General features: G+C 44.2%; 1 protein-coding gene across 1 annotated transcript in view; it reads left to right on the forward strand.

Moving 5' to 3' along the window:
* Positions 1 to 4,441, forward strand: part of TESMIN (testis expressed metallothionein like protein) — a 55,591-nt gene extending 51,150 nt beyond the window's left edge. Inside the window, exon 10 of the mRNA XM_007497792.2 lies at positions 869 to 4,441. Coding sequence (XP_007497854.2) covers positions 869 to 1,061 — 193 coding nt within the window. The 3' untranslated portion in view covers positions 1,062 to 4,441. The remainder of the gene's footprint in view (positions 1 to 868) is intronic.
* The last annotated feature ends 7,980 nt before the right edge of the window (positions 4,442 to 12,421 follow it).

Genomic DNA, 12,421 nt, shown 5'->3' on the forward strand with positions numbered 1-12,421 from the left:
TGAACAAGGCAGAGGGTGGAAGGTACCCCACTTGGGTGAACAAGGCAGAGGGTGGAAGGTGCCCCACTTGGATGAACAAGGCAGAGGGTGGAAGGTGCCCCACTTGGGTAAACAAGGCAGAGGGTGGAAGGTGCCCCACTTGGGTGGACAAGGCAGAGGGTGGAAGGTGCCCCACTTGGGTGAACAAGGCAGAGGGTGGAAGGTGCCCCACTTGGGTGAACAAGGCAGAGGGTGGAAGGTGCCCCACTTGGGTGAACAAGGCAGAGGGTGGAAGGTGCCCCACTTGGGTGGACAAGGCAGAGGGTGGAAGGTGCCCCACTTGGGTGAACAAGGCAGAGGGTGGAAGGTGCCCCACTTGGGTGGACAAGGCAGAGGGTGGAAGGTGCCCCACTTGGGTGGACAAGGCAGAGGGTGGAAGGTGCCCCACTTGGGTGGACAAGGCAGAGGGTGGAAGGTGCCCCACTTGGGTGAACAAGGCAGAGGGTGGAAGGTGCCCCACTTGGGTGGACAAGGCAGAGGGTGGAAGGTGCCCCACTTGGGTGAACAAGGCAGAGGGTGGAAGGTGCCCCACTTGGGTGGACAAGGCAGAGGGTGGGTCTGCTGCCTGGGGACCAGCTGGGCCTCATGGTGCATCTTTGGGAGGGGTTGGGCCACCAGTCGCAGACTCTGGCATAGATCTCTGGGGCTTCCGGTCCAAGGCTAGTCATCTGGTTGTATTGACCTTTCTTGGCAAGGTGAATTGGGCTCCAGGGAACGTTGATGCATCTGGCTCTCTAGGGGCAAAACCTTTGGCCGGGTAATTGGTCAGAATGCCAAGGATGCCTGGAAGCTCGCAGATTCACTTCAATGTTGCTCTTGTTCCCTCCAGGCCACCTTATACATGCATCTCCTGGGAAGTGGTGGAAGCGACCTGCGCCTGCCTCCTCGCCCAAGGGGAAGAGGCCGAGAAGGAGCACTACTCGGAGTGCCTGGCTGAGCAGATGATCCTCGAGGAGTTTGGGAGGTGTTTGTCGCAGATTCTTCACACTGAATTTAAGTCCAAAGGCTTGAAGGTCGAGTAGCAGCCTGGGGCATCGGATCCAGCCAGTGCCAGCGGGGAGCTCTCCCATGACCATGTTCAGAATGGAAACTCTATGTCTCGGTGTTTGTAGGAAGCATGCAGGCAAGCCCAGTGCAGAGCGAATGGCCCTCTGCACCCGGCAATGTAGGGAATCCACTCACTGAACAATCTTGGGGAAGGGTCTCCATAATGTAGTTATCTGGGGAGGGGGAGTGTTGGGTTTGGGAATCCCAGGAGAGGTCTTTGGATTAGGAAGTCACCTGCTAGGAGGTTGGCAAGTAGTGGGGTGCCTGGGAGGGAGAACCATTCCTGGTGGATGCCGGGACCTCTCCTGGCCTCAACCCCTCCAGAGAATTCTCTTGCGCACAGCCACTGTCCTCCACAAAAACCTTTAGGTCATAATCTTCTCTTTGGCAATTCTTTGGAAGTGTATCTCCCCACTGAGCTACAATGGCTGAAGAATTGTGAACTCCCCAAGAGTCCCGATAGGGTAGGTGGGCCCTAGAATCACCCAAATTAGCCGCCCTGTGCTGAGGATGTAAAGAAACCCAACACCACCCCGGGGCTCGTTTAGGACTTGGAGAGTTGGCACCCATTGGGTTTCTCTTGAAGGTGGAAAGGGGCCATTTACCCCCAAAGCTCTCCATCCTTAGTGCTGTTATTATTCTCATTACTATTGTTTATACAAACCAGATAAGCAGCCCCGCGTTGACATGCAGATGGGCTGGATTCGTGTCCTGTGTCAACGTAAGGTTCAGTGGCAGACACAAAGTTGGGGAACGATCCAGAGATCCACAAGACATACATTGAAACCTCTTCCCTGGCTCTGCGAGTGGTAATTAGTGATGGCAGCTGCCCCTAGGATGGTTTGCCCATCCAAATGACAGGCTGGCTCAGTGAGTGGCATTCGCAATATCCTTGTGCCTGTGAACACAGAAGCAAACTAACTGGTCATTACAGAAAAGCCCGAGTCTTTGCTCCATAGAGATATCATAACCCATCAGTCATCGGGGAAAAAGCAAAACTCAGTCCCGGAGGAGAGACTCCGGAAAAGGGAGGGAGGCAGGCAGGGAATACTCAGTCCTTTCCCTATTCCATTTGGGGGTCCCTAGGAGAAGGCCAGAAGAAGAGAAGGTCCAGTCAGGGCTCTGAGGTGGAGGTGGGGGTGACAAAGGCCAGGCTCTCTAGCTATTGAGCCTTGCTTGGCCTCCCAAGGAACAGAACCACTCCCCATGGAGCCTGAAAGGCAGAAGGGGACTGGGGGGCCCCCAGACTCATCCTTTGTATTTGTTGGATGGAGGAAAGAGTCACCTTGACAGAGCTGTGAAGGGATGTCTGGCATTATGGAGGGGGAAGAGGACTCGGCTCTCTGAAGGAAGCCTGATGAGCCAAATCCATGCATCCTTGGCTGCAGAGACCTCAAAAGTCCCTGACCAGGAAAGGGGGGGGCGGCAAAGGAAAAGGAAGGGTCAGAGCAGACATAGGGATTCCTCTAGGCTTGTGCCTTGGGACGCAAGCCTTGACTGCATCCCCTGCACACTGCTGGGCCAGGCAAGGAGCAATTTTTCCAATACCAACTGCAGCCAGGTGTGCCAAAGCTAGGAAGTCTGGGAAGACCCAAAAGTTATCTGTCTTCCCTATGCCTTGGGGAGGGCACCCTCCTGGCAGACCCCTCCGGGAAGAGAGAATCTGACTGGATCAATAGGGGGCAAGGCCAGTCATGCACCGCATTATTTTTAAAGTGAGATCCGAGACTGACATCTCTTTAAGTAACTACGCTGTAACACTGGAGTAATGGCTGAAAATGCAAGTTTTTCTAGGATAACTGAAAAACTATACAACTAACTTTATTTTCAATAGGGAAAACTGATACAGTATTTAAATCTAGAAAGATATCATGCCCTTATCTCATGCCATAGTCAGTCAAGTTTAGACAACTTGCATCTTTCTCACCAGCTATCAAAAAGCAAGGTTGATGTCAAACCATAACCTGTAATTGGGAAGAAGATGAGCCCCCCACCCCCACCCTACCCCAGCCTCCTTCCTCCCCTCCCCACCCCCCGCTCTAGAAGCCCAGACTGATCCCTTGCCAGAACTGAGCAGGGCATTAGAAACCAATGAGATGAACTCTGAAGTTTCTCTTCCACCCTTCCTCTTTCAATGAATGTCTTCCCCATTGCTAGAAGCCTGGATGCGAATGCAGCAGGCAACTGGGACTGGCCAACTTTGGCCACCCCGAAGAGACAGCTTGATCTTGTTCTGGGCCATTTGCCCTTTTGTGGCACTTACAAATAGAATGGGCTGCCGCGAGCATCTGTGTAAGGGAGAGTCCTTGCGGTGGCTGGAAGGTTGAATGGGCATGTGATAGGTAGAAATGAGCCTGAGGCATGAAGGCTGGGGTCCAGGACTAGCTCTCCCAATGTACATTCTTGCCTGCATCTCTCCCCATTTAGCTTTATTTAGCCAGGTGAATCCCAGCATCTAAGTCTTAAAGGAGAAAGAGCTGAGAAGGGCCACTATCCACCAGCACTGCCTGCTCCCTAGGAAGCCGCCTCTCTTTGGTTAGGCCTGGTGGGTTCATGTAAAGCTGAAAACACAGCTTTGCTGCTTCCCCTTACTCCCTGCCTGGAAATCATCGGGCTTCATCCACTCCAGTTTGTGGCTCGAAACAGGGACAGCTGGGAAGGGTGAGGATGGGGAGAGCGGCACTGGCATCCCCCCCCCCCCAACCCTGGGCTAGCATGTGCTTATAGTCTTCCCCAGAGGACCCCTTTGGGTTTTTCTCACTCCTGCTTTCATAGACCCCATTGCAGGGCGGGAGCTGGCCAGCGTCTCGACTGCTGAAATTGTCCAAGTCCCCCTCTGGCTCTCAGGTCTGGGGAGAAGGGAACTTGTTTCCTCCTTGGGTCAGAAGGAAGGGTGGTTTGCCTTCCTGCAAAAGAGAAGTTGAGGTCATTGACTGAATTGAAAACACTGTCCAACCTCCTGGTCATAGTTGTACTAGTTACTGTTATCCTTCATAACCTCAATAGGCCCTTCATGTTATTTTAACCACTTAGCTGCTATTTTTTTTAACTTGGTAAACGTATCATTTCACTGATAGCTAATTGAAATTTTTTCTCTTCTTTAATGTTATTCTTGGATACATTTATTATTTTTAATAAGTAAAAATTATCTGGGCCACCCCCAAAATAATAAAGTTAAACAACAGTTAGCTTTCATAGTTATTATATCTGTTGCTGGTGTCAATTGCCTAGGATTGAATGCTCTTAATTTAATTGAGAGCTCTTAATTGGGACTCAACTGACTCACATTTATTTATTGCTAGAGAAAAATTATATCCATTGGTATTTTGATTTAGAAAATAAATGCTTAAATTTATCATTCGAAGTACTCTGTTTTTATTATTAAATATTCTAATTATTAAATATTTCTAGTAGCCTAATGAATTAGCTTGCTGTTTGTCAAGTCTTTCTTCAGGGTTCTGTGTGGTTTCAAAAGCTGACCAGCAGTCTCTCAAAGCCAAGGGTCGTTTTCTGTCTAGGTGTGACAGCTCAGGCGAATAATGAGGAGTGGGAGACAGCTGAATGCTCAGAACCTGATACTTGGGCATCACAAAGCTGTTCCATCTGGCACAGAAATCATGTTTATTATATAGTTCAGTGGGTACATGCTTTTCTGGCACACAGTTTCATTTTTCAATGATCTACAGATAATTGCATATATCACGCATTAACAAATTGCTTAATCGACATTCTGTGGTCACCTACCATGTTGAGAAACACATGATAGAGATAAATGACCTAGGCAGTTACCCCTGACATGTGGGATGACCAGCTAAGAGATTCATTGTTGCTTTTGATCAGCTTTCATAATCAATCAGAAATACTTAGGAGATAAGTAACAAACATTTTGCAGCTAGGTACAGGGTTAAAGGATAATTTAAGACAGACCAGAATCAGGAATTTCCTCAATTTCCATGTTCCATTTTTCTGTGTTTCATTAAGACACCTTAGCGATGTTGCCTGGTCATCATACACAAACAGAATCAGTAAAGTGTGTTGCAGCAGCTTGTGCTTATAGGAGTGACTGATGTGCCTGTGTGTTTGGCTTGAAATGTGTGTGGAGCATTAGAATGTGCCTCTGCTAAGAGAGAAAGGAGGGAGTAATGGATAAACCTAAAGTGGTTTAGTAAAGGTAAAGGATAAAACCTAAAGTGATCTTTAGGTTTTAATTCTGTGAATATAATCTTTGGAGTATTATTCTAGCGGAATAAAAGTGGGCATGTGTATAAATCCTATGAGTATTTGCTCTCGTGTTACTTCTTCTGTAACTGGGGAGAGAACAGCAATCCTAGCCAGTAGTAAAGGAAGTTAGTGGGAGAAGTCACATAGAGGGGTTGAGTGGGTGCCTCATCTTTTCTGAAGGCCACTTTGTAGCTTTCATTCTCTATCTACAACTCTGTCAGACAGTGTGGGTTTGATAGCTTCTTGCACCTCCCCCTTTTCTGTTTTTTAATTTAAATGACTTCAACTCAATTTGGACTTGATGAATGGTGGAGCCTAGATATTGGATGATGACTGGAAAGCAAAAAATAAGACGAGCAAATCCACAAGTAATAAGGGTATGAATAAAGTTATTGTGGGATACAAAGGAAGAAACACTTGTCAAAAAAGGAATTGGCAATGGAGGAAGCAGAATAAAGGGAAGTACTGAAATGACTAATACACATGATTTGTTTATGTAATGTTTTTAGATCAACAGAAAACTCTGAATGATTCCAAATACCAAGGATGTGTTGTTATATATTCTCCCAAGGAACATCTGGTTGGTTATAAGGAAGGGGAAAAACACAGCATGACATTTTGATTTGAACCTTTTATATTTTGTAACTGATTTCCAATATAAAGAATGGCCTCTTCAAGGACATTTATATGGGATTCTAAGCCTTCGTCTATGTGTTCCTGGGTTGATAGCAAGGGAAATATTTTTGAAACATTATCTACATGTTGTGCAGTGTGGACTGTTTGAACAAGAGTGGTGGTGGAGGCTGCTAAGGATGCAATGACAGAGATGAGTGCAGTAATACCAGAATAAGAGATGCAATGAAGCACGTCGGGTGGCTTAAACTATTGGAGATTAATTGCAAGGCATAAATGCTTGGGTTATCATACCAGTCAGTAGTCATATTAATAGGAAGCATAAAAAGTGAATGTTTGACAACATATACAGCAGTAGCAGGAATGGAGGGATTAAGACAATTGGTTAAAATGTGTCCTGAACAAGAAATTTTAAAAGTCACAGAGGATAACATACACATGTGTAGGACCACCGAGAAAGTCAGAGTCATTGATGTAAAGTTAAAGGCAGCAGTACAATCAGGAGGTGAAAATTCTCGCTTGTGCTTGGGCTAAAAGTCTTAATTTGTCCCCGAGTTGGTAGAGCATCCTGAGCTGTTGTCTTAACACAGTCTCTCTGTCTCTGTATTCTCTTCATTGTCTTCCTGTTGGGATGTGTCATGCAGCTTGTTGTTGGGGTGGGAATCATGGGGAGGATACGTCCTAAAGGTCCTAACCTTTCATTTATAAATTTAGATTAAATCCCTAGTAAACAGCTAAATTATGCTTGGGACATTTAATTGTAGGCCAATCAGAATCTCAGAAATGCAGGGGAAAAGATCTTGGGAATTGTAAGGATAATTTACAGTTGTGACCTAATCTAAGTTTGATTTTTTGGTCACCAGGGGATATCCCAAACAAAATACCCAAGTCAGTTTGTAAATCTATTTCCAAATAGATTTAATCAATATAGAGGGAAGAGATCAAGAAGAGAGAGGAAAAGGGTGTAGGATTTTACCCACCTCTGCCACAAGGTTTCTGAAGAAGATTAGAGGCTTCTAAGGGATAGTGTTTGGAAGATCAAGGAGGAAAAATCAGCCTAAACTCCAAGAGAGCTCAGAGAAGATGCCTCACCTGAACTAGGTTACTAGGCTTCCTCCACTATGGTATCAAGGGAAACTCGCCACTAAACCAGACAATAACTGCCACCATGCCAAGATTCCAAGATGCTCATCAAGCTGCTGCCAGCCACCTCTCTGCCACAAAAAAGGCTGGAGAGAGGAACTAACACCAAATATATAGATGGTTTTACATAATTTTCCTGCGTCTCACCTGTACCAATGGTAGCTTAAGCTTGACTTAGGCCAGCCCAGGGGTCTGTCAGTTGTTTTTGCACATGTCTATCAAAGGCCATCCTCCTAGATACTTAATCCTTAAGTATGGGTATAAACATTCCTAATTTTGTTAGACTAAGTAGGGTGGAGTAATCTAACACAGAATGAGCATCAGTTTCTTTTCTCCTTGGGTACAAAGTCCAACAAGCTCTGTCACTAATCAAAAGCTTTATTTTCTTCTAACTTCTGACCAGTTGGACCTCCTCAAGGTCGTCATCCTTTTCTTCTCTGAGTTATCTGAAGGGCATTCTGCAGCCTATTTGATGTCACCTAAGACCAAAATCCTTTTTGTATTAACAATTTCTATTTAAAAAAACAAAGGCATCAAATGTAACATTAAAAACCACCCACTTAATTTGAAAATAAAAGGATATTGGGTCATCTGATCATATTACTAATATTCAAGTTTCTCATATTTATAATTATCAATTTCACAGCCATGATTGAAGTGGAAAAAAGAAAAAAGACAAGGACAGCATAGTCCAAGAGATCTTTTGCTTAACATAAATCCATTTATCCAAATTCCAGATGTGAGGTATTAGTCACATGGGCATAAATTCACCCTTTCCTGGGAATAGCCCTTTCTAGGCTCTACCTGGGGTCTGGGGTCTATCTCTGGGCCATCCAGGTGATTCATTGCACTGTGAAACCATCTACTCTGGACTACTATAGCTCCATGGATACAAAATCCCACCAGCAGAAAGAAGAGGTTCAGGTGTCATCTGGAGTTTAGATATGCTCGGGGGGTCAGACAGAATCAGACTTTCCAGGTCTGTGAACTAAGGGATTAAATTTATGTTTGGACTAAATATAAAAGAATGTGGTCACTGATTTAAAAAAATACAGCTCAAGTCAAAATGACTAGCAGCTTTATTTTAAAAAAGAGAAGAGTGAAAGTAGTAGTTTCTTAGTAACCGAGGATGACGATTGTCTTCGTGCTCTTTCATCTGTGATGTAGATGAGTGTGCACAAAAACACTTGTGCATGAAGGAGAATTAAGTGGAAAAGTCAATGCACAGAGACAGTCCCACTCTCTCGGTGTTGGAAGCTTGGGTCCAGTGGCATGAAAAGTCGTTACACCTGGAGACTTCCTCAGCTGCATTGGATGGCCATGTTGTCTTTTGTGCTCCAACATGCCCTGAGCACTCCACAGTGCTTTGCTACGTCGCCATCTCAGCCGTTGAACCTTTTTGTTGGTTTCTTCCATCTGTTCTGCCAAAGCAGTCTTCACATGCTGGGTGAGCAAAGCCCTGGTTCACCCAGGGGTCTACAACCCCGATGGCTACCCTCACAAGGTTTAGCTGGCCTGTCAAAGCCATTGCCCAGGGTGTGGCCACTGCCACATGCTAGCAGCTACTGGGAGCCACAAGTGAGAGCTGGGTGTCAGGTGGGGGTCAGAGGCTGGAGAGCTGCCCTAGAAGGGCATAACAAGCCTGCCATACCAGAGATACTACTCCTCCCTGAGCACCCCCATACACCCCAAGAGTTAAAGTAGAGAAATATGAAAGAGGGTAGAGTAAAATATCTAACCTAACACACTAAATATTTGCCCCAGCCCCTGGGTCAAACCAGGCAGAGCTAATTAGCCCTCAGTCAGAGGACCCTCAACCAGAGGACTCTCAGGAAACTATCTCTCCAGAAGCCAGGAAAGGAGTCAGCTTTTCACTCACCCAAGCAGTGACTCCAAAAGGAGAAAACCCAAGAGCAGTCTTACCAGAGTCCCAGGTCCTCCACACTCCAGATTCAACCTAAAGACTTCCTTGACAGGAAGTTGCAACCTCTTTTAAAGGCCATTCTTAACATCACTTCCTGTCCCTTCCTACAGGGAACAATTGCAGTCTTTAAATATGCTTAGCACTGCGGGGGGGGGGGCAGTCAGTTGCTTCTGGAGCTATAAACCATTTTAGTAAGTGGTTTGTGGACTTCCCATATTTAACATTAAGAATGGGTGTCTTCCATTCCATTCCAAAGCCAGGTAGAACAAAAACAGAGAAAGAAAACTACAAACCAATCTCTTTAATGAACATAGATGCAAAAATCTTAAATAGGATACTAGCAAAAAGACTTCAGCAAGTGATCACAAGGGTTATCCACTATGATCAGGTAGAATTTATACCAGGAATGCAAGGATGGTTCAATATCAGGAAAACCATCCACATAATTTACAACAAAAATCACAATTATCTCAGATACAGAAAAAGCCTTTGACAAAATACAACACTCATTCCTATTGAAAGTATAGGAGCAGATGGGCCTTTTCTAAAAATAATAAACAGTATATATCAAAACCATCAGCAAGCATCCTCTGCAATGGGGATAAACTAGAAGTCTTCCCAATAAGATCAGGAGTGAAACAAGGATGCCCATTATCACCTCTACTATCTGACATTGTACTAGAAACACTAGCAGTGGCAATTAGAGAAGAAAAATAAATTGAAGGTATTAAAATAGGTAATGAGGAGACCTAGCTATCACTCTTTGCAGATGATATGATGGTCTACTTAAAGAATCCTAGAGAATCAACTAAAAAGCTAGTCAAAATAATCCACAACTTTAGCAAAATTTCAGGATACAAAATAAACCCACATAAATCATCAGCATTTCTATATATCTCCAACTTATCCCAGCAGCAAAAGAAAGAGAAATTCAATTTAGAATCACCATAGACAAAATAAAATACTTAGGAATCTATCTTCCAAGACAAACCCAGGAACTATATGAACACAACTACAAAACACTCTTCACACAAAACTAGATCTAAATTACTGGAAAAACATTAATTGCTCATGGGTGGGATGAGCTAACATAATAAAAATGACCATCCTACCCAAATTAATTTACTTATTTAGTGCCATACCCATCAAACTACCAAGAAGCTTTTTTACTGAATTAGAAAAAAACAATAAAGTTTATTTGGAAAAAAAGATCAAGAATATCAAGGGAAATAATTTAAAAAATGTGAAGGAAGGTGACCTAGTAGTATCAGATCTTAAAATGTACTATAAAGCAGTGGTCATCAAAACAATTTGGTACTGGCTAAGAGACAGAAAGGAGGATCAGTGGAACAGACTGGAGGCAAGCGACCTCAGCAAGACAGTATACGACAAACCCAAAGACCCCAGTTTTGGGACCAAAATCCACTATTCGATAAAAACTGCTGGGAAAATTGGAAGACAATGTGGGAGGGACTAGGAATAGATCAACACCTCACACCCTACACCAAGATGAACTCAGAATGGGTGAATGACCTGAATATAAAGAAGGAAACTATAAGCAAGTTAGGTGAATGCAGAATAGTATACATGTCAGATCTTTGGGAAAGGAAAGACTTTAAAACCAAGCAAGAGCTAGAAAAAAATCACAAAATGTAAAATAAATAATTTTGATTATATAAATTAAAATGGTTTTGCACAAACAAAACCACTGCAATCAAAATTAGAATGGAAGCAATAAATTGGGAACAATCTTCATGACAAAAACCTCTGACCAAAGTCTAATTACTCAGATTTATAAAGAGCTAAATCAAGCCATTCTCCAATTGATAAATGGGCAAGGGACATGAATAGGCAATTTTCAGCTAAAGAAAAAAAAACTATTAATAAGCAGATGAAAAAGTGCTCTAAATCTCTTATAATCAAAGAAATGCAAATCAAACAACTCTGAGGTATCACCTCACACCTAGCAGATTGGCTAACATGACAGCAAAGGAAAGTAGTGAATGCTGGAGGGGATGCGGCAAAGTCGGGATATTAATGCACTGCTGGTGGAGCTGTGAATTGATTCAACCATTCTGGAGGGCAATTTGGAACTATGCCCAAAGGGCGATAAAAACTGTCTGCCCTTTGATCCAGCCATAGCACTGCTGGGTTTGTACCCCAAAGAGATAATAAGGAAAAAGACTTGTACAAGGATATTCATAGCTGCGCTCTTTGTGGTGGCCAAAAACTGGAAAATGAGGACCCCAAAAGATAACAATGTCTGGGTATGCCACATGAACCTCAGTTTCTTTTCTGACAGGACTGCTAATCTAATAGGTCGGGTACAGACTGTGGTTGTCATCTGCTTAGAGTTCAGTAGAAGATTTAATAAAGCATTTCACACTCTTCTGCCAGAAATATGGAAATATGTGGAGTCAGGAGCACAATTAGATGGATTCAGCACTGATTTGTTGGCCAGACTCAAAGAGTCATTCGTGATTGTGTCCTGTGACCCCGAGGATCTGTGATTGCCCTGGAGCTGGCAAACATTTTTATTAATAACATGAGAGGCAGAATGTCATAGTGGGGAAGGAGCTGGTCTCACATATCCTGACCGTCAGACCAGGCAAAAAGTAAATTATCTTCCATGGCCCAGGCAACTAAGACTACAAATTGTCAAGGAGGTGCCAAGAAGAGGGAGGAAATGGCTCACTTGAGGGTGTCCTATGACAAAGAAATCACAGATCTGATAGAAAGCTTCTTCTCTGACTTGTACAGATGACACAAAGTTGGGAGGGAAAGCAAACACGTCTGGGTCAGAGGTTCCAGAGTACAAAGTCTTGGGCTGACATGAATCAGATAGGAGGCAATAGACAAAGGTAGGATCTTACACTTGGCCTCAAAAACCCAACATTATGAGTCCAGCATCAGGGAGACGAGGCTGGAGAGAAGTGCCTCTGAAAAAACCATCTGAGGATTTTCTTGGACTACAGAGTGAGTATGAGTATCAAAGGGGACATTAAGAAAGTCACCCCCAACAGCTCTCAGGAACAGAGATGTGATGACCTTGCAAAAGCCCAGCTGGAGCTCTCATTCAGTTCTAGGAGCCACAGTTTACCAGTCAAAGGAACAAGAGATGTTTAGAATGGAAAAAAGACACTAAAGGTGGGGAAAGTGGGGGAAGGTTGGGGATAATCTCAAGCATTGAGCATGTAGAGAAAGGGTTAGACTTGTTCCTTTTGATATCAACCAAAAGGCAGAAATCTGAGTAATGGGTGGAAAAAGGAGGGGGGAGGAATGAGGGGAGGAGAGAGACACAAAAAGGTCGATTGAGACTGGAGGTCTGAAAAAATGTCCTGCCAATGAGAGTGGTCCCAGGGTGGAATAGGAAGTAGACAGATAGGAGACTCTACTTTCCTGGAGATCTTCACA

This window comes from Monodelphis domestica, chromosome 6, assembly GCF_027887165.1.
Source record: "Monodelphis domestica isolate mMonDom1 chromosome 6, mMonDom1.pri, whole genome shotgun sequence".
Classification (NCBI taxonomy): Eukaryota; Metazoa; Chordata; class Mammalia; order Didelphimorphia; family Didelphidae; genus Monodelphis; species Monodelphis domestica.